The sequence below is a fragment of the Varroa destructor genome, unplaced genomic scaffold (assembly GCF_002443255.2).
Source record: "Varroa destructor unplaced genomic scaffold, Vdes_3.0 BEIS01000002.1, whole genome shotgun sequence".
NCBI lineage: Eukaryota > Metazoa > Arthropoda > Arachnida > Mesostigmata > Varroidae > Varroa > Varroa destructor.
The window spans coordinates 20,645,212-20,668,922 of NW_019211455.1; the positions used below are offsets into that span (position 1 = coordinate 20,645,212).

The window sequence follows — 23,711 nt, forward strand, 5'->3', positions numbered from 1 at the left end:
ATAAAATAATTCTCGAATAGCTTCCATGATATCTATTACCGTCCTACGCCCTAATTCTTCCATGTCAACCACCCATAACTAGATTCTCTGTTCGTTCTATCCCATTCAGGCCCATACGCTGATGGTCCTGCACTCGTTGCACGGCGTAGCGGCTTTACCTTCTTTGATGTTTGCTTCCGTTTAAATTGGCTGCCGACTGAAGGCTTTCTAGGTCATCGCTGTTGCCGTAGACTAATCTACCCTTCTTTTATCGGCACGCTGTTATATAGGCAGCCATTTCGAGCTAATCTCAAAGGGTTCAAATCCTGGCTGTTCTCGAGATCCACTCCCTGCCATCCTCGTCGTCTGGGCTGATCCAGAGCGGCGAGAATAGTCATCCGTTTGTGACTGAATGACACTGAGTGAGTCTATATTTGAGTATGGTTCTATGCGTGTGCGTGTGTCTGTTAGCCCGCTGCTAATAATTAAGGATATATTGTTGCCTTCCACAAAGCTATTTCCACTACTCGAACCGACCCCGACGCCAAGTCCGATTTTAGCTGCACAGCTCTTCTTCTTTCGACAACCGCTGAGTCACCATAGAATATCTGCTATCGGCGTCTGCCCTGCCCTGGCCTGACCAGCCGGCAATGGCGCGTCGCCCCACATTGTCCCGCCCCGCTCCACCTCGCCTAAGCACTACCAGTGATCGCGATGTTTCACAGCATTGTGCATGGCACAATGGTGATCTCGCGCGCTACTAACGTTCTCAGTGAGATACGGGGCCCGGGGGTATCTGTGTAGCTATGTTTGAAAGTATTTAAGGGGGATTGGATCAGGAAGAAAAAGAGGGTTCAAGGGAGGACAGCTATCGGCTACACTTTGCCGGAATTTAAGGAGGCGGCTGGTTGTAGCAACAAAGATTGCAGTAGAGGCGACGGCTGGTGAATTCACTAGTGTTCTAAAACGCTCTATCGAGTCCTCACATCGTCGGGATTTATGCACTGACGCAGCTGCTGTCGCTTCAGCCTGCGCTGAACCGAAGTTTCCCTTGCTTCTGGACAGAAGGAACGCAAGCCGAGCTAATCTTCATTTAATACCTATTATCTTCGTTTCGGCATTTTTCGCCATTTCATGCTGCTACTGCTGGCTGTTCTATACTGCTTTTGATGTTGAGCCCGTTTTCTGCACTCTGATGTCGAGCGACTGGTCCGGACAAGAGTGCTGAAAGCGGTTTTAAGCTACGCCCGATACTGACGATGTGGTTATGGTCTGTGGATCTGTTTGAGTCTGCAACCACTGCTTGTTTTAGCTGTAAGCGCCAGAGCTGTTCGCTGGTTGGGGCACGCGATTCGTGGCTGGGGCGACCGGCTAGATAAGCAAACTGGTAAAGAAACGCGAAAGCAATAAGACAGAGTGAAAATGAGAGAGAGGGGCAAACGGCAGCTAAGACGAAAACCACTCGAACCACTTCGAAGATTGAAGATACTTTAAAAGCTCTTTATACAAGCCATGAACCCCGTTAGCAAAAAGACATCAAGCACATCTAGCGTTGAAGGTTCTAACTAAAGGACCTCGTCCTTCGTCAGGCCAAGATGACACAGCTGACGAAAAGTGAGGCTACGTCCATTCAGCTTAGTCGACATAAAGGCGAAAGAAGGCAACGAATAATCTGCATCGAGGCGCAGCGGAAGTGTAATTTTCGATAGACAGAGCCAGTAAGAAAAAACGAAGCGATGTGCTATCTACTTAGTAGCTCGGTTATCTCGCACGGACCACTGGCTAGGCAAAGATACATTTTGACACGTACGAACGCGAACGCTGAAAATAAGAAAAATATGGACAATGAGCAAATAAGATTAGCTTTAGAACTACATGTTTAGATTTGTGTCGGTGACTCTACTTACCCATAAAGTTCAACGTATTAAAAGTTATGTACCGGAACCTCTAATAAAGATATGACCCGGGTAGATAAATTCGAGATGCTGCTTCATGTTGCTTGTCTCCTCAATTAGAGACTACAAATGTAAAAATGCTTATGTTTACAAAGCTCGTTAACGAGATTTGCCAGATATCTTAAAGATGGTAGCAGGGGGCAATGAAGAACATGATCTCGACCACAGTTTCCCGCGCATCTGGGGTCCCTACATGTTCCAACAGGCTCGTGAAAGCCGGCTTTCCTGCAAAGCCTATTGTAGAACCGTGCACGGCAAAGCGAAAAACAACATGTACAGTTCGCCCTCTTGCTTCTTGTTTCTTATCTCCCTTTATCAATTTGCACGAATTTTCCTAAGCTTGCTTCTGAAGACTTTCATAGTTGGCAACTTGGAGGGACGACGTGGGCCCTTAAATAGCAGCAACGAGCCGCCTAGGAGATTTACGAGGCAATTTCGAGTGTAGCCTCTGATTTTTTAAGGAGTAACTTTCGGCATATTGCTATCTTGTCTAAGTATGGATAGCGATCGGATATGAAAACCTCACTCAAGCTAGTAACTTGAAAAAGGTAGATATTTGATTTTTAGCTTTCAACATAATCCAGGTAAGGGCTTAGTTTTACGCACAGAAAAGCAGAACCATGTTCGGAGTGACAGTTAAGGATGGAACTGAGCAGAATCTGAAAAGCCATTTTACTACGGCAGCCCGAGATGCCAGTGCGTTAATGATCGGGGCTAGCCCACTGGGCACGGCTAGCAATGATGACCTTGATATTCCTACTACGCAAGCACCAGTATAGGTCGTTTCCCGGCCATTCAAAAAACTACAAGAGGAAAGCAGTGTCGTTAATAACCACGGGACATTTGAGGGTTGGGTCCCATTACTTAAAGCACTGAATCAATTCTGCCCTGTTACTATATATCGAGTAGATGACCAGTGTTAAGGTGACAGGCCATATACCTCGATATATATAAAAGTTTCGATAATATATATAGAAGTTCATTGACCTCATCCCGTTTGGCCGCACTGAGCGAATGTTTTTAGTGCATACATGCACACAAGTTACTGCGTAATGGCGTTTCGGTGGACCTGTTTAAAAAAGTATGGGTGGATGATGCCATTTCAGTAAAGTGTATACAAGGACAACCCATGTACCACCGCTGAGAATTTTTTCTGTAAAGAACAACATGTACGCTGACGTACAGATAGAAGTTTATAAGGCTGTTATTAATACATGCATATTTAGCGATGTAGAGAGACATGTTGGGAGTGTGTATAACTATATGGCTGTTTCTGGCACGATTTCAACCACACATGAGGGAGATAACATCTGTACTGGTGGAGCCCGTTAATTATTTAACTTAAAGACGTGTTTCGACCTGTTGATTTAAAAACTTGATGTGTGCAGAGGTCTACCGTAGTTGGCCGCGTAATAAGACTAATGATGCAAAGAACTTGATACTAAAGTTATCTGCATCATTAGTGAAGACATTGCCAATCGACAGTTTATTATTTAAAGAATTTCATTTGTAATCGTTAAAAATGAAGTTATCATATGCATTTTTGTATCTAAGCATCGATCTGAATAGTGAAAAAAACGTCACTTACGCCATTGTTTAAATGGAAAATATCAGAATTATAAGCAATTTTCTTATGGCCTTCATATTCTAGGTTAGGGATTTTTTGGCGGTGAATACGAGGCCGTTCGAATTCTGTTACCTCATTGAGACTAAAAAAAAAAATACACATATATTCTTTCTTTAAAGACTCGGTTAATCTCTAAAGTCTTGAAATTCTCCATATCGATTGAAAGGTTAATAAACACTGACAAATAGTTCGATCAGCTTTTATAATCGTATCTCAAGTAGTGCACCATATACCGCAAAACCAATACACAAATTCTATGATACCCAAATTTTTGCCTATATAAAATTCGTTAAAACCATTAAAACGATAAAGCCAAGTTCAGAAAGTTCCACACCGCTTGTCTGTCTCCGCGGGACGCTTACAGGGGCACTATGCATGTTGCGGGTACGCATGTGTCGTCAGCAGTACGTGACAAATCGTTACAAGTCGTTCGGAAGTACGGTTGAGTTTCCTACACGCCAATTTACCTGGCCTGCTTCTGTACCCGCTGCTCTTTACAGGATTTCCTATTTTGCCTGCTTTAAACATTGGGCCACGCAAGGCAAATGTCAATCACCGGGAGAACGTCCCAGCTAGAGGGACGAGGCCCAGCCACGTTGACGCCATCTTGGTGACGTGCACTGCTGAATAAGCGGTTTGTGCACTTCAGTGGTTACAAAACCAACTGTATGGAATGCCCAAAACGCCTCGTTTGTTCAGTGGAGCCGATCGGCAGGTTTGGCTCACTTCATGGCCTCATCGCATCGGTCTATCAGTGATCGCAAACCATTGCTTACTCATAGGCCAACAATATATGCTAGCATTGTTCTCTCCAACGTAAAAGCGGACTCTTCTATTGTTCCATCGATACGTATATAAAAGTTACATCACAAGTTAGTTTGTAATAAATATGTAAGGTTGCTTAACAAATGGTTTTTTGTGTGTGGCAACTGTGACCGCGCGAACCCACTGGAGCTCCTCTCATTTGCTATTTCAACTCGAACGAGTGATCGTGCAAATGGATTGAAGTGATTTGTTTTGTACCCCGGCAACATGCGCCTGTCATAGCACAATTCCGTTATAAATCATGAGACTCATTATAAATATTGCCCTAATACATGACATGTAAGGTCATAGGACATGTAAGTCAAGGATTATTAAACCAGTTTCTAGTTATTGGTTTATATGTAACATAACAATGATACCCTACTGAACATCGGCAGGATAATCTTGAAAAGGTCCTTGGCATAGGTAACTGTCTGATCATTGCACAGTAGATTGTCAATCGAAAATAACACTTTCCTATCTATCGAATTGATCCATAGAGATCGTATCTGACAATGTTTCACTAAGATTAATCAACGGAACAGCTGACGACCGCCCTTAGCCGTGCCGATGCTATTAGTACATTCTGTTCATTTACACTGTGTGTGGCTATCGTTTGAGCACCAGCTACCTGTATAACTATTATTTGAAATACACCACGCTACGTTTCTATCATTGTCGACGCGGTGAAACTTACGTGCTCTCCCAAAACTGTATGTAGTCATACCGAGCAACAGTACAATTATCCAAAGGTTTTATTCACGCACAGCCCGTTCCCAACAGCGTTCAGCCGGGCCAAACGTTCAACGAGATCAAATAAACTTTTCGCTGCCCTGCCTTATTCTTTCCCAGACCAATTCTTACCACCCCCAAGCGAGCCAGTCGATTCTCATTTTGGCGCTGAACTAGCGACCCGTTTCATACCTTGCTTCGCTTTTACTCACCCTGCCGACGATCCTTTCTGACGAGAAAGTCATAATCCCTTTGCTCGTTATTATGACGCCGCTTCGAACCGACCTAGTCAATCCACACCCCATCTGAGTAGACAGGAACGGCATCCGTTCCGCATAGTCGGTTATATGAAGATTCTTTTCTGCTTTCGTTCCCTTCTAAACATACACGGAGACATAGACACTAAAAAAGGCAGACACCTCCCAACTCAGCGCAGACACTCCTGAACGGTAGCGGGGTTCGCGCACATTGACTATTCGCAGTTTGCCTACCACCCATCCAAGTATTCGTCGCTTGTGCCGCTGCGGCGGCCGTCTTTCTGTGCCACGCCAAGTCTATTTCTATTCACTAGAAGCGGTAGAAGCAGGGTCCGTCGCAGGCGGCCGGATCCGCCCACACTTCATCTCCCCTGCGCCCCCCAGCGGCATCCCCGTAAGATCCCCGTGGTAGATCATGGCAATGGTACTATCCATGGTGAATGAATGTGTATAGTAGTGTACTTGACGAAGGAGGAGGTTCCCGGGTGTCAGGGGTTCTGGGATAGCAGCCCAGCCAAGCGGGGTCTGCACCAGAGGCGGCGGCGGCGGCAGCGGTGTCTTCATCGACTGCATCTTGTGGGCTTGGAGCCAGCGGTAGAAATATTTGGGCAGGAGAGTCTAAAGTCCTAATACATTCACTATTTCTCGTTGTTCGTCCTTTTCTGTTTTGCTCTCGTCTTTTTTTCAATTCACGTTCCTGGTATTCTTTTTATTCATTACCCGTTTTTTGGGTAAACTGAAAAGACTGATGACTATATGGGTGGCTGAATAAGTGTTCGACTTTCCGTTTACTGTTGTAATAGTATTAAATATTATCTGGAAATGAAAATAAGATTTGATGGTTAAACGTATATGAGTACTGTTTTGCAGTAGTTCATTGTCAGCATGTTTAATTGCGTTACAGATTGCCGTAAATAAACCATTCCTCAGGTGCTGGATAGAGGGTTAACCGCGGCATTTATACCTGATTAAGTAAAAGTGAAAAAAGGCTGGGTTTTTTTTTCAAAGTAAATTTAAATGTATACCTTATCAATATATCCCTGCTACGTAGAAAGTATTACTCAGACTATCCTAAAGGTGAAATAGTCAAGTTATAATTAACACTAGTTTACAAAATCGATCACCTCGGAGATAACTTATATTTCTTTGCCAATAACCATGCGATACCATAGCTGTAAGTACTACGTAGTTAGCATATGAATATTGCTTTGCTGATTTCCAACTCAATAGCTATTCGATAAAATACAAGTATAATACTTAGATGGCTCAAACAGTAGTATATTTTTAAATTTTCCTGAATAAACAAATCCAATTACTGAAATTTTATTAAATTATTAGCCCGTATGCACCTGAGAAACTCCAAATATTTAGCATTTCCTTTCAAAAGGAAACGTTTTCTTGTCAGAAGAAAACGAAGCTTTCCCTAACCTTGTCTGATTCCTGCTAGTTTCATCTGATTCTTTAATTGAATGAAAGCTATTGGTGAGCTAACGATGATGACGCGATCGTGCTTATTTCACGAACCGGTAACTAGACGAACATTACTCGCTTTGCCCAGACCCTATGCTCAGATGAGTCTTGTGATCCAGCCCCGCGAACAATTTTGGTCTTATCGATTAAATGCTTCCCATACATGCATTACTATATATAACATAGGTGTACCTTTAGAAAATAGTTGAATCGAAGTCGAAACGCACGTACATCAACAAAAGCGCGTTGATGCGACGGGCACGAGAGAGACTTCTTTACTACGAGGTATATACTCCGGAGAACATAGATAGCGCGAAGCAAGAAGCCACAAGCGACGACAAAGGCACAAGGTAAGCCTTAATGTATATCTTATGTTCACCATGTCATAGGTACGGGTAGGAGTCCTTAACGGGATCCTGCCGCTGCTCTGTTTCCCAATAACCATTCTGCTGCCGCTCACTCGATTCTGTTTCCTTCAGTAGCTTCAACACAGAGCAGTACGAAAACAGAACACTCTTTCAACTGACTACGCACACTTCCCAGTCGCGTAAGGGAAAGTATCAACTGGGGTATCAGAGGAAACCAGAGTTGGAGAAATACACGCTGACTTCGTAAGCGCCCAACGCTCGCTTCAGTGGAAGTCTGTGTCGCAGTAGCACAGGCGGCATTAACAGACAAGCGAAATCCACTGGCTTAAAAACGAACTAATCGTAGCTCCTAGCTAGCTAGTGACTACCATGGCCGCAGGCCGAATCGGCTGCTCAGGGGATGGGAACTCGACCGTTCTGCGCGTCGTGGTTTCAACGCTGGCCAGAGTTCTTGTCAAGTGGTATCGGTGCTGCTAATGATGGAAATAATGCTGGTGAACGGTTCAGAACAGGGCATTAGCATCGCGTTGCACATAGCAGAGCAGTGCTATATTAAGCTGGACGGTAGAGAGTGCGTTCATGAGTATCCTGTATGAAAGAAGGATGCTCAAGAGTAGCAACGAAGCTTACGGATAATAGAACAGAAAAAGGACGGCCGAGACTGATAGATGACAAACAGCAAATGGAAAAAGCATGGACAGGATACTGTAGAAGGGATAGGCACACTGTAGAACGCCAAGTTCAGGACAGGGCGGAGCAGCGCACGGACAGGAGCAGGAGCGTCTAAGGCACGCGGACATGAACGAAGTTTAAAACCGCTCATTAGCCAACGGCATGGAAGCAGATAATGGCACGTGGTTTTCTAGCTTAATCAGTGCCAACGGTCTCGAAGCTGCTGTCTTTATCGAACCATGTTTCATAGCCGAGTAAATAATTATAGCTTCCATCGAATGACTGGCCTTTGTTGTCCACGAAATAAGCCTTCGGATATGATCCGTTGGTATTTTGTCACCTTTGACTATAAAGGACAAAGTCCAAATTTGCGTGCCGTCAAGCAAATTTCGTGAGTATCATCTGTGAATGTAAAAAAAAATGTCATCAATTAAATGTATGAAGAAATAAAAAAGTGATGCCAGGCAGATTTTCCTGGTACAGCAATCAATATCTTTCTTTAAAGCAAACTTTGACGAGTGCGCATTCACAAAATATCTCAGGGTAGCCCAGTATTCTCAGACGATTATCGCCGACTAATTCTTTCTATGAAGATCCCTGCTAAACGACGTTCATTAGCCCTTTATAGCCAGTACTTTAATAACCAAATACTTGACATTCTGGCGTTTATCTGCTACGTATTGTTCTTACTACATGTATCTTCTACGTATATTCTTCCTAGGTGTATACCTAAAATCTATCTGAAAGCAGCCATCGTGCCTATAACAGATTCCTACTACATGGCACTAAATGATGGTAAGGTCGTACCTGCATGTAAGTGAATGTGTGTAGGTGTGTTCGCTATTATGTTTGTCACAGTTTGTTTCGATTTTCAACTGGTCAGTTATTATCTATTCGATCCCTGTTTGGATGCTAAGGGAGCTTTAGAACTCTGAGGATCTGCAGTTCAATCTGTACCCCTAGGTCAGTCAATTTCCATGCATAGGCCATTATCAGAAGCCATTCTTACACACCATTAGTAGCAATAGTTCGACTCGTTCTTAGATGCACAAGGACGGAGTGTGCTCCTGATTTGGAAATCAGCGCTAATCGCTAGAATAAGATGGTACACCTACCACCACTATTGCCGCCGCTGTTACCGCGACTGTTTCTGCTTCACTATGAAATCCAGCAGGAGATTATTGGCATTATCTTCTTAAAATAATATCCCACCGCACCCCCACCCGTCTTTGTAGCTAATAAAAGCGGATCGCTTCGAGTTGCTACCTGATAAGAAAGAGAGGGATTATAGGATACTGCTCAAGTATTTTTTGTTAGTGGCATGATAAAGACTAAAAAAACAGTGATAAACTCTCGTCTACGTAACTTAGTGAAAGGACAGGGCCTGAGCCGGCGAAAAGCTCGCTGCCCGCTCGTTTACGATGACAAAACATCATATACGGTTATATCTTTCTCCAGGCAGAAATAGCTGCACCGATTTAACTGATAACGTTCTCGTTTTAACCCCCGTTCACTAGCTTGGCCCAAGGAAGAGGAAATCAGTTGTGCGGCATGAGATGCCATGGGCAGCGGAACGATAACAGTGCCATTCGTTCCTTAGAGATGTTGTGTCACCGCTGCCCGTTCTCTTTAAATATCGTTTAGTAAATTCGTTTGTCGTTAAAAATATCGTTGAAATGTCCTTAAATATCGAGGTGATAGCTCAAGGTAAAATTCTCTGAGAGCATTTTCCGCGGCATCGAACGAAATTACAAGACTGTAATGAGGCGGAAGTCTGATACTTTGCGTTACCCTTTCTCCTATTTTTGCGTATTCTCCTACTTTGTCCAATGTCCTTTTACTTCTCTTTTTGTTTGGTATCATTTAATTCAACGAGCGGACCGCAAGCGATGCCACGCGATTCACAATTTGTCCTTATACGGTTTAGCTATATGACGCCAAATTCAACAAGCTGACACATTGCATCGTTCAGGAGTAGCATGGACTATGTCCTAGACCTGATCAGAGGCTCCAAGCGTAGACAGCCACCAGTTTCTCCAACACAGGAACGGGTTGGACAGCGATGGCGTGAAGGGACCTGATAATGCCTTGTTACAAGACCAGATAACATGAAGGACTTGGGTTTAAGACTTTGACAATATCCAATAATGTGTTAACGGAGTAGAGGCTGATATGGAAAGAACTGCGAGTAAACGGGATGCTTGGTCAGGACGGGTCGATACCGCATATCTCATTGGGGAACGGAACATTCGCGTGCTATCGTATTCTATGAATGAAATGGCTGTCTCGAACAATACTGTTTCTAAGCAGGAATGGCCCTTACTGCTGGGTCGTCTTCGACGATCTTTTGTGAACCTCGCTCAATTCACGTCCTCCAGATGAAGGGTTTCCATTTCCGGTCGTCGCGTGTGGATGGATAGTCAGCACCAGCAGTACAAGTAAGGGAGCAGAGGAAGCAACCCAGCATTGCTCTTCTTAGCTAGAGGAATTTGCCATGAATTAGTCCTTCGTCGGTCGTTGCAGGTCGTGTGCAGCTTGAAGAAACTTATTAATAGTAAGGGGTCTTAGGCGGATGAACAAATTGAAGGTCGGTTGATTGTGAATTGCAAGCACACTAAACACTGAGCAAAAGAGAAGGGGTGTTGATTGTCAGCAGGGATTGCTTCTCGTCTTTCCTGTTCTGCCCTTTTAATCCTTGCCGCGCCTTGTTAGTTCTAAGTTCTTGCATATGTTCATGCAGGCGACTTGCCCATATTATTATATTTGGCGTCACGAAAAGCGTCAGTTAAACCATCAAACGCCTTTGCGCACATGTGTCAGTCGCCGGGTCAGCCTGTTCTAAGAGGACAGGGAAGGAGTATCCTCTTGTGCTTCGTTCTGCAGCGTGACGGGTCATACAACACACGCCAATAAATACAAAGTGGCATTGTAAGCCAGGTATTTTACCCCTATTGAAATCTCTTGGCATGAGTTTTCAGTATCATTGAGATCATTTGAGTGAAGATCTCAGCAACGATAACTCATGATTATAGTTGAGCGCTTTTCTTTTGTACCTAGTCAGTAGGAAATTCGCAAATTCTTGTTAGAGTATTCAAATATGCCATAGTTAAGATTTAATCGGGGCGGGACGTTTACTCAGTGAAAGCAATAACCTAGATAATCATTTATTGATTAGACATTGTTCTGCAAAATATGTTAAGCAAGCATTTTATGCAAAGTTGATCTGAACATAAAATCACATCTTATCATCACACTGGAATAAGCATGGCAACATCAAACTTCAGAGAACAACCTTGAAATACAGGATTATGCTGTAGAGAGAAATACAACATTTATTGCATTATATGACGACATTTGACTATAAAATATTAAGAAAATAGTCCTAATGTAAGCTAAAAGGTAGCCAAGCTTCTCTAAATGTGCTGAGTAAGCTCATGAAATATTATCTTCAATGAAACAAATCTACTTTGGTAGTTAGTCTATACAACGGAGTACAATTAAGGAAGTACAAATGTTCCGGAGTATTTGCAAGAAATCCGTAGTAGCGCGGTGGGTAACGTGGTGTTCGACAAATTGAAAGACAAGCGGCCATCTGGGTTCGAATCAAACGACGGACGTTTCGTATCGTGCTAAGAATCAGCCATCTATTTAATTGCCGGACATAAGATATGAGAAACGGTAAAGCCAACGCATTAACATGTAGCTGCTCTGCATCTTTATCAATAGCTACGCATAGCATACAGCGGGTCTTCTCATGCGAAGCTATTGGCGTATCATATCTTATTTTCAGCACAGAGAAGACAATATAATTAGGTGATCTCCCCTATTTACATTCATGCACATTATGGATGAGAAAAGATACCCGGCTATGCATAGTAATTACCATAATAACATCGATTTAATGAATGCACCAATCAATATGAAGTTTTAAGGCAAAGGGCAAACATAGACGCTATTGTTGAGGATCTTTCGAAACGCGCTGATAGCCACTTTTGTGGCTTGGACGAGCCCGTATTTTACGTTCCTTGAACAAGCCGAGACTTTCTATACACCTTGCCTTATACTGATTTCAATTTGAGGGCCGTCAGAGTATTCGAGGTCTTCAATTGCATTTATTAACTAAATCACTTGTCACCTGGATGTGTAACTGTCTCGAAAACTGACCTTTTCGAAATTAAAAACGTTTTGCTGCTTGCTTGCTTGGACGATGCAAACGTCTGGCCTCGGAACAATTTTATTTCTCATGTTTACTCGAGAGTTAAATGTTTGGACGCCCTGTCCAATAAAGAATAGGCCATATGCCGACGATCCTCCGAGTGTATAAATTTTCTGACACTGTTAGAAAAAGATTAACGTTACAAATGGCTTTAGATATGTGGTTCGATAGTGTGAACAAAGCTAACTAATAATATTTCATCACAATATATTGTCCTGCACTCAGCATATAAGTGGTCATGCGTTTAATTGAAATAGAGGAGTTTTCGCGGTTAAGTCAGGAAGAAATACTCTTGTTTTTGTAACACTCACTTTGGATTTCAGCTTAGCCCTATTACACTGACGGTTCAGTATGCGTTCCTTTTGTGATACTGCTTCCCTGTCCTATCATTAAAAAACATTAATCTTTGAGGTTTACTTTTCCTGCACCATATTTACTGCGATGAAGCTCGATGGCCCTACCTGGACCGACATGTCGGAGATATTGAGCGGGTACAGTTCAAATTTAGTTGGCGCATGACACGAAAATCGTATTTTAACCTGCGTCTGGATGTTCTCAGGAAAAAGCTAGCTATAGCATTTATTGCAATGGCTAGAACATGAATAAAATTCATTAGGTACTTAATCTAAAAATATACAATACAGGCACCTCCTTTCGTGTTATCCTTCACACAACAAAGGCCTTCTTAACAAACTGGTGTGATTTTATTTTACTGAATACTAGGACTGCTTGTCCAGTTGACTTCTACGATGAACAACGCGGCCTGCCGAAAGGGATGAGCTCCATCTAATCGTATCAGGTCGTCCACACAACCTTCGAAAATGAATAGACTTTTTGGACTTCTTGGTGTCTGATAAAAATAAAAGATACTTCCTAGTACGTATCTCTAGAATTACTCTTTGTTGGTTCCCACTACTGCAAAAAAAGGCCTAGGTATATCCCCTCTAAGTTCTGGTTAAGTAACGTGATGATTTCGTGACGGCTAGCTATGTTTATATCTAATTTATCTTCTCATTACTTTCCACATTTATAGTTGCTTTCATAAAACCGCTAGAAATAACCAAGATAATTAAAACAATGTAGGTTTTTCTGAACTGTGGATATTATTTATTTATCCGCTTTTTTTTTTTTTTAGTGTGAATAACGAATATTTACAATCGAACATCGGGAATCGATTCTTTCTTTTACTCACTTCAGAGGGCCGCATCTCCCATCCAAGCATCGTCATTGTATATCAGTTTCAGCATTCTCGTCGTCGCCATCTTCATTTAGGGCTACTTTCCTTCGTTGTTTCGTCTTCCAAGTAATACTGGCTTTGTTGTACGCAATACGGTGAAATTCGGTGAAGGAAAGGCCAGGAAATAACTGACAAAGCCTTGTACAACTTCGTACCTCGTACTTCTCTGCCATCCCCACTTCAACTCACAAATCGTTATTATCACCTACCGTAATCTTTTTTTAAATCCTTGTTTTTGCCCGTTCGTATTAACACCTTATATCAACTTGCCTATATCTCATTTAGCTTATCATAGGTATACAATCACATCCTTGATGGACTAGCATGTATGTCTGGTGCATTCGCAATGCAGTATGCGGTACTACGACTGATCCAATAAAGGTCTTTGCTGCTATGCAGTTGTCGTCCACGTTCTAGTTGTAACTTCTTTTCCCAGTTCACTACGTTCGTTTCGATTTACTCATTAATGATGTTACTGCAAATCTACGCCTGTCCCCTTACAGATAGGCTGGAATCTACTATCTACACACTTGGATCCTGCTGCGTAAGTGTATTTTCGTGTACTTGTTTATTGCTGATTTTTAGCGTATCACAAGTTCGGCGCTGAGACCGTCCGAGGGCATACGGGCTTTTTTGTCGTAAAATATTCAACCCGGGCAAAAATTCCCAAATCTGCATCATATCACTCACAGGTCACAAAACGAGACTTTTTATAAATAAATCATTTCATTTTTTATCATTTCGTTACGCGTGGCAATAAAAACTTGCTAAACATTGGAAGGCTTGATAGATCGTGTGGTCGGTACCCCTCGAAACGTCTCCTGTGTCTGGTGCGATGCAATCAACTTAATACACATATATCATATTTATCTAGAATCAGTAAGACTACTACAATAAAACTCAATCAATCGCTTGTGCCTCCCCCTTGTTGCCCAATCATCTACTGATATCGCATTCCGTATCGTTTGCCCTTTCTCTGGACCCCCAGCTCACCCTATGCATGCATACATACATACATACATACATATATTGAATGTTTCTGTGGAACATTACAATTCGCCGCGGTCACCAGAATGGCAATACGGGAAAAAAGCCTGCCGTGTGCCTGTCATTATTTGGAATGACTATTACATGATATATCGTTGTGGTACGCATCAACTTCTGTGCTCTCGTTGTTCGATTTCGTCTTCGGGGACGAGCGGTGCATTTCCGAAGAACTTGTTTATTACGTGGTAATAATAAATTGCTTTTTATTCGATTGCCAATCCTTATTGCTGCATTAAATTTCTTTACATAGTAAACAATGCAACAATCAGTCGATTGGTTTATTTTCCGTTCCCGTTCTGTGGGGATTCAGTGGTTATCAGCCGATTTTTCCCTGTCTCCCACAACGTTTTCCATCATACTTCTTATCTGTACATGAAGGGCAAATTGTTTGGGTATTAAGATGTAACTACAACATTTGCACGGGCGAGTACCCAAACTTAATAGAACTTGAAACAAGACAGTATTCAAACATTATTTAGAATCGAATACAAACATATTTGGAGTGTACAATTCACGTAAATCGGACAAATGTTTAGTTACACTAATGATATTTGGTAAATTATTTTTCAAAAAAAAAAAAAAAAAAAAGGCGGTGAACTAATGGTACGTACTCGCTCACGTCATAGTCGGTTTCCAGACGGATCTTTCACCGGTGTATAATAGTTCTTATCGCTCTACAAACAACCATTTCTTTCTTCTTGCTTTTTTTGCTCAGCCGGCAACTGCCTATTAATGATCCTTCAACGGATATCTTTCCTCCGACAAGACTTCGTGGTCCTAGCTCAATACTTACAGGTAACACCCATCTATTGTTCACACCGATAACTGTATTGATTCAGCTATTTATTTTTATTCAAATTCAAACTTATTCTGTCAATTTTCTTGATGAAATTAAATTTATTGACCACCCCACGGTTTTTCGCCTGATATTCCATTGACCATTTTCACGATGCTATGGCTCCTCGTCTCGTTCAGTTCGACAATCAGATTGTTATATCTCTATATACAGATGCGATTTACAGTTGTTGACAGTCTCTATCTAAACTTTTGCCACCATCTACTACCTAGATGTGTGAATCTGCTATCGAACTGCCCGCGGCACAAGGTCTGTCATGACGATCGCCGTCACACCCTCGCCGATGTCGACTTCGTATATTTTTAGGCACTACTACTTGTTGATGGAAACACACCTGGGTGTCGAGAAAAGGGTCGAAAACGCCGACCCTGCAGGAGATGCCCAGGCCGACCATGCCTAAACGGGCTAAGTGGCCAAGCACATGTTCATATCAGTGGAACACCTAGTCAATTCCCAATGCTGTTTGTTTAGCTTTAAGCAATGGCACAGTAGAACCTTTGAACAAACGTAAAGGATACTTGGCAATTCTGACGGATCTGGTTCTGGCCAGCCATTCCGCGATGCTTTGGCAAAAACAGCGTCGATACTTCTGTTGTTTTCATCGTCATTGTTGCTGACTTTTCAACAGGGCAAGGCATTTCACTCCCCATTATTATATCATTTGTCTGTCAGCTTTCGGTTATGAGTTTCTCTTTTGCAAGCACTATTTGTGTGCCTTCCTTTCCCTTGCCCAGGTTAATTTGTTTTTATTTTCCATTCATTGCTTTTCGTACAAAACTGTGTACAGTTTACACACTTTAATATATTCACTTGCTCATCGCATTTTTCTCTATAATTCTTCCTCCGTCATTTATAATTGTATTTAATAATAATTAGTAATATTATGCGTCAGTATCTTTTGTTTTTGCTACATGAACATGTACATTGATTGTATTTCAGTGCTTTTGGTTGTGGTATTATTTTTTTTTTTTTCGTTTCTGTTACGTTATAACCAAGTTGGTTAATGTTCGGCTGTTTTTGTCGTCTCTCATACGTGCAAAGTTTTGATGGTCTTTTTTTTTTTTTGTTTATAACTAGACTCACTCTATAGATTAAGGACGACAGAGACGCTGCTCAAAATGTTCTTCATATTAGTCCTTTTCAATTTTGTCGTGCATATATTGTTCTGTCTTGTTGTTGTCATAATTACTTGTGGTGTTGTTGAAAATGTTTTTTTACTTATATTACACTTATGATCTGCGCGGATGAATTGATAATCCGCTGTATCGTCGCCATTCGGTCGCCACGTTCAAACAACACATGGCTGGTTGTCATACTTATACAATAACACACGTCTACATACTGTACTCGAGGTTATTTTCTGTTATTATACCCCCACAATTACATCATTATTGTTATTATTATGATTATTGATACTGTACACGGACATTGCATATCGATTGACTCATTCGTGCCCATACGATGACTGCAATTCGAATGACGACCGGATGCAAGGACTTGCTTCTCAGCTACTACACCGTACTACTACTACTACCAGATGGTACAACAAAGACAAGCAATACCTCCTGCAGCCTCATAATGCCTCCTCCGCTTTTCATTCCATCGCAATCTCGTTGGCTTTTCTGTTTTATCGCAAGCCCTCACTGTTTTATAGTGATCTACTCTACCGTAGAGCTGACAGCGGCCAAAATCTTGAGGCAAGCGAAAACAGCAATAAAAAAGCCCTCGTCGCGTACCAAACGGCAGGTTGTAGCCGGCCGGCACTTGAAGCCATAGCAGCTCTTGAGGCGTTGTCCAACGTGTTATCGCATTCCGATTGGCCCTGCAGAACCTGCAGTCGCATCTCGACCTCGTGGCCGATATGTTCCCCCCTTCCCAATGAAGACATGTCAATGCCGTGGTCCAGATGACCCGGACGCAAGTGGCTCTGCGAAATGTGGGGGCATTGATGAGGGTAAATGGACAGCGTGTAGAATTTCTCCTGCAGCTGGTAGACGAAACATTGCGTGCCTTTGCCTTCTTCCTCAACAATCATATAGGTCGTGTTCCCTCGACGATAATGGCCGTAGCAGGAAAAGTCTGAAATAACGAAATGGAAGTTCCGTTAAGTTGGAGCTAACTGCCTTACCCCCCAACACGCACACCTGTCAATCACTTTAAATGTTTATGCGTAAAACCAATGACAATCTACATCGAAGTGCATTCGTGAACATTGGTCCCGCAGTATATTTCGGTTTATTATGCTTACGTTTGGCAGATTTGTAGGGTCCGCATGTGGAGTAGAAAGCCATTGAGGTCTTGTGAACACAACCCAGGGTTGTGGCTGGTCCTACCATCTTGCACTCCTCTAGCGGGAAAACGGTCCGACCAATAACTTTGAGTGAGGTGCCGTGCAAAATGCACCTCTTTGGCGTGGCTCCTGAATGTGTCCATATAATATAAAATTTATCTAAATGTATCTAAATATTACGAACGAGCGAGCGTGTATAAAAATGAAAATATATAAATTTCAATAAATCATAAAAAAGAAAACGAAGTAACCATGCAGATGATGTAATATTTGAACGATAAAACAGCTCCGTGCCAGTTTATATAGCAGACCCGACCATCAAAACAGACGGCTCTAATATATGAAGACGCGTTTTATGAACAAAAAACGCTAGTTTCTGCATGCTGATGTGTCGAACACACAGCTGAATATATATATGGGTTACGTTAATAAAGTGAACATAGCACCGGCATCGAGTCATCGCAATCCTGTATTCGTTGTTGTTGCTGTTTTTTTGTTTCCGCTCGTTTTCACTAATCGCGTCATTCTTTCGTATTTTTTTTTTATTGCATTATTTGTTTGTTGTCTACTTACGGTACAGAGTATCAAAATGGCGGCTTTCCTTATCGTAATACGGTTGCTGGCAGGCAAATTTGACGGTCGGCGCTGGCGAACCAATCTGCATCTCGACCACGTGCTCCGAACGGCGTGACAACGTTAAACAACGATAGCTCATCTCACTGTAAATTTATTGCAAACAAGTATACAGGTGAGCACACGATACATCAATGAAGAAGTCATAAAGCACGAAAGATGGAAAAAGAACAAATGAAAAGAGCATATTTGAAGCTAGTAGCAATACCGGCTTCGCATACGAGCATGAACGGAGCGACCTCCCTACTACCGTTTAACTATGCACGCAGCAGAAGCTCTACGAATATCTATTTAGCTTCCGCTTTTTCTGCTCGTGCCACCTTCGCCAGTGCTAGTAGTACTAAGCAGTAACGCTAGCCTCTGCCTGGTCCTATATTAATATATCTTGTCGTATATGAACAGGTTACGGGCTGGCAGTGACCTAAGAGTCAACTAGAGTTGCTTCTAGTGGGTCTGCTAAGTCGACTACGCAGTGAATAAAGTGAATTTAGTTATGATATGATAAAAGAGAGAGAAAAAACCACTCAATGTAGAAGACTACCATAATGGTGTGGATTGCAGTCTTGTCTAGGTCTCGGCGCGCCAGCCTCTCGTAAACAAGCTATGCCGCCATCGTTCTACGTTTTTACATAGTACATTATACCCTATTATCACATCGGCAAAGCCGAAAAAGAAGAACAGCGTCCGTTGTGGGCAACAGCCCCATAGACGCCGGCTGACGATTTCCTATAAGCTTGTTTTATACTTTGCGCAGCAACGATAGATGATCTTTCTGTAGCTAGCAGCATTAACATCAACAGCGCTACTACGAGGGGCAATAGCAACCGCGAGCGACGATACGATTACGTAGTACATCCTGTACGAATATGGCTGTGTACACTGTATACCAACGCACTCACACTCATTAGCCCAACCAGCACGACACGGCATTCAGGAAAGCAATCATGAGTAGTAAATGTTGTGGAAGCACACCCACATCTCGTGTACTGTACAACGTTCTCGGTAAAGGCAGCAGCAGCAGCTGCAGCAGCAAAGGGAGCTGCGAATGAAACTATGAGAGAAAGTGGAAAGGGGGTGGTCGCAAAAGAGGAAAAGGAAAAGGAGGAGGAGATGATTGGACGTGCGTATCACGAGCAAGCTAGGTAAGACCCAGCTTCGTTCGTTTGTGGGTACCAACCACACGTACACATAAAGACATAACATCTATGCTAACAAACACGCTCGCGCAGACTTATACGCTCGTATAGACATTCAAGCCCCTGCTGCACACGGGCAAACATATAAGTACAATACAGTCGGGTATGGTTGGGACACGGTAGCACATCTCTCTCACACACACACATTTTCACACACGCACACACACAGAAGCTATAGTTGCACGGTGGTTTCGTAGAAGCATCTACTTTGTGTTGTGTCATTAGTACCACAAGCCCATAGAGAAACTGAATGACTTGGCAGAGGTGGTGTTATACCAGCCATGCTGAGACTACTGCCGTTGCCGTGACTGCATCTGCCACTGCCAGCCTCTTCCATCGGATCCGGAGTGGCTCCGGCATTGGCAATTTGGTCTGCAGCGGCAAGAGGCAACATTTCAATGAGTAGTAGTGAATACGGTACTAACATAGAAACCCCGCCGTCGTCTGCATCCGAGATCCTATCTTCATGTACGGTTAAATATCCTCAGACATTCAAACGAAGAAGGATCTAAAGCAACGAGGAAAAAAGGGGAATATGAAAGAAGTGTTGGCAGCGAAGAAGTGTGAGCGAACCGAAAAGGCGATCCGACCAGCTATAGCTGAACACTTATTGTGCATAGTGCCATTCAGAAACCTACATAGGGTACAGAGAGCAACATTTAAAGAAGAAAACAACCCACTTCAACCCTTTTTCCCTTTCAGCTTATAGCGTACAGAAACCCAAACCCAAAAGCCCTCAAACACTGGTAAGCATCAACAAATGAATGCGCAAGCGTCAAGTCACGTTCGGCCAATCCTCCAATCTCTTCACTTAAACCTGCGTGGGGCTCTTTTTTACGGCTTTTTCCCTGTTCTTTCACGCGGTGTCAGTGTCCTTCGCGTGCTTCTACTGGCTTTTTGGCGAAACCGGCTCGCCCGCCCGATTGCATGATTGCAGCTAGCCTCGGCATATCCAGCCAACACTATCGGCTTTTCAAGGCCCTCACGTACTAGGCGCTCTTGGCGAAACGATGCGCGTGTATGTAGCTATTACGGGCTGTTCTTTCATGCAACAAGGCTGTGTCATGTGTTACCCTTCCATTCCGTCTATATGTCGAATCATTACTGGAGGCTTTATACAGCAGCAGCAGCAGCAGCAGCAGTAGTAGTGTACAATAAAAGTCATTTGTCGCATGGACTCGAAAGGGTAGCAGCAGCGTCAAGTGACGGATCCTCACTTACACCTTTCAGTTATATGGTGATTCGCGTTCTTTTTCTTCCTCTATCTCTGCTCTATTCAGCGTACTTTATTCTCAACGCGAATCACGGACTAGTTAACTACGGTCACCTTGCTTTACTAACGCTAGGCTTGCGTTGGGTCTCAGACTTACCATTGTTACGCGAGCCCATGGGTATGATAGCTAAATCTTGCAGCGACAAGCAACTTTCAGCCAACCTACACGGTACACATGTTCAGCCCAAGTTCCTTTAGCTTGTCACTGGTCTATTCAGTTCAATGTTGATGCTCCGGCTTGTGAGCAAGGATCACTGTGACCATCAGTTTATTTGCTCGGCTTGGCCATTTCTGCGCAGAATGGCTCCGCCACAGGATTATGCGATGCATGCATGTATAGCCTTGCTGAGGTTATATGGGCTTGCCTGTCTTCACAGGAGCCATTTTGCCCTTCTCCGCTTCTTCAGAGTTCCCTTCAGGCAGTACCCACGTGAGTGTTTGTCAATCCTAGGAAAAACATCGCGTCGCCGAGCTTGTTTTCATTGCCACTGATAACTCGGTATCCTCCTGTAGTCTATCTGCTACGCCGATTTAAACCGCTGGTACCGCCTCTGCGGCTGATGCTACTGTTATTGACAAACCTACCACTGGCAGACTCAGTCACCATGTTTTTGCTGCCTTTTCCAGTTCTGCTGATGGCTCCCAGGTAATCACATGAGACTCACGTGCATCGACCTACTGAGAAAGCAGGACACAACGCAAACGAATGGAAGATCTCTATTGGGATATAATATAGAAGGTCGACAACAAATGCACCCTGTCAGTGCCCAGTCAGTAATGCTGCTGCCGCGCTTGGATCAGTGCATACATTACTCATTCGTTATAATATGATAAATCATCTTTGTGGGCAACTTCCAATGAAACGAGTTACCCTCAGCTTGCATGGACGTAAGGATAAGTATAGAACATGTGCGTAAGTGTGTCTGTCCACAGCGCAGGGGAATTGTACCAGTAGCGGAAACTGCGCAGCAGCCATCGGAGGCTTTGTGTTTGCGAAATCGGTAGCCGGCGGCCAGCATTCAGTAACTAGACGCAACGAAAGACCTTGCTTTATTACTACACGCACGACAGGCGGCAACTGGGCAGCATACGACCAGTCGTTCGTCAGAGCAAGGACTTTTGGGATGACGCTGAGGAGTTGTAGTTGCATTTTCGGCCTGCTTGCGAGGTTTCGTCTTGGTTGTGGGGGTGAGTCAGTCAAGGGTTTTCACTCTCAGGGGGATTGACCACCCACTGTGGCCATTGCCGGTCATACCATCGAAAGCGAGACCACCGCTGCAGGGTGCTGATCAACGGCGCATTTATTTTCAACAACAGCAGCGAGCTTACTCTTTTCTGCTATCTCCTTCTATTTATTTGTGGTTGTCCGCTAACATGGCAGAAAGATCAAGGAAAATCTTCAATACCGATTGAAGCATCCAATACTAACATGGAAAATAAATTGGTATGAGGGGCCGCACCTTGATCAAATGCAACGATCATATTATAGATGTTCGTTAAGAGGATTCCCAAAATATTTTCACCTATTTCATCTGTTTTTCCATATCTCCGGAAAATTTGTTGTTAGGTCCTGTTAAAAATATAGTGAATTTCCTACATGCTAACTAGCATTAAATACTTGATAACAATAATGTTAAAAAAAAAGCTGACTCGTGGAATGGATTCGTATCGTCTCGCGTAATCGGACCGATCTAACTTGCAGTCCGATCTCGTTCGTCCCATAAAAACCGCTTTGTTTCTCCTACTCCGACAAATAAGAATAAACTAAACTTGGTGAAACTTAAGCAATAAGTCCGAATTTTGAGCTAGCATCGACCGACTAGCCGCTGGGTCGAGCGGGTCGGCTGAACATTCATAGTACAGCTAGAACCCTGTTGGTGAAATAGCGAACTAACTCACCATTTCTGCTGGTACTCGACGACATAGCTGAACGTTCCATTGCTCTCATCCGGATTGTAATCTTTCATTTGAAAGATGCATACGGCACGGGCATCCTCTTCACCGTCCTCGGATATTGTAAGCTCGCGACTCGTGGTTGAAAAGATGACTCGCGCACGCGGGTCGCCGGCACCTGCATTACGGCGAATTTTCCTCCACACTGGCCTCTTCTGGTCGTTTTCTCCCATATAGAACGGAAAGAAACATTGCGGCTGAGGACTTTCTACTGCAATTCAATCAGGTCGACAAATACAGATATATTTAAATACGTTTAAAAAAATCTTTAAAAAGTGAAAACCGTAGATAAGTGTCAGCTACTTGTCTCCTGTTAACGATAAACTACTGGCGAATGGCTGGAGCCGGGCTCCTTGGGCCTCTTCGAGAGAAGACAAAAGCAAAGCTCCTTTTCTCTAATATACTAACTGTTAGCCATTCTAATGAAGCCCACATAAGGCCACTCAACAATGGTCACGTGAATACAGCCGCTCCCCTTAGCTGCTGCCCATCTGTTGTCCATCGTAGGCCACAATTAATAAGTATGTCTTACTGTTGAATTGAAACTTTCCAGTAGGCTCTATGATTTAATCTGCTAACAGCCTCAAGCTGAGGTATATTAGATTCTCGGAAAACCCAATGCATTTACTCACTACTCGTGAATAAAAGCCAAGTTACCCTATCAGTGCGTTATAAAAATATCCGCATCAGGTCTCCACGCGACTACGACGCACCGATATTATTCTGTGTATATGTATATATAGGTCGCTGTACTAACGGTCGTAAATTTGCAGTGCATAGCGTGCACATATGGTGTAGTATTATGTATAGTTGTTAGCATGATGGCAACGTACTACAGGAACCTTGAGAAATAACGGCACACATCAAAAGTTGTTTTCGCTTCTACCGGTACTTAACCCGAATTGCCACAACATTGTATGGGTTGGGGGAATGACACGTAGTAGAATCATATAGAAACTGCTCGCTGCTATGTTCTGTAAGGGACAACGTCGAAGTCGCGGTAAGCGACTTCCCCGCTGCTTACGCTCGTTTGACCCATCCACTCACCCACGCAGTTCCCTTGAAACCTCTAACAGACTCAATGATTAGGAACTACCGGACTGAACGGGACTTCATGACGACGTAATTCCGCCGGTAAAAGGACTC

The 23,711-nt window shown here is 43.2% G+C and overlaps 1 protein-coding gene across 4 annotated transcripts in view; it reads right to left on the bottom strand.

Annotated features, from left to right (window-relative positions):
• Positions 1-15,173: 15,173 nt before the first annotated feature.
• The window catches only part of LOC111244516 (uncharacterized), a 162,870-nt gene continuing 154,332 nt past the window's right edge, over positions 15,174-23,711 (bottom strand). For 3 of the 4 annotated variants that reach the window (XM_086979696.1, XM_086979695.1, XM_022791735.2), the window contains 4 exons: positions 22,512-22,776; positions 18,084-18,229; positions 17,469-17,639; positions 15,174-17,299 (listed from right to left, as the gene is read on the bottom strand). In XM_086979696.1, the coding sequence (XP_086835822.1) occupies positions 16,884-17,299; positions 17,469-17,639; positions 18,084-18,229; positions 22,512-22,776 (998 nt within the window). In that variant the 3' untranslated portion in view covers positions 15,174-16,883. The remainder of the gene's footprint in view (positions 17,300-17,468; positions 17,640-18,083; positions 18,230-22,511; positions 22,777-23,711) is intronic. The other variant, XM_022791737.2, reaches the window with a different exon arrangement.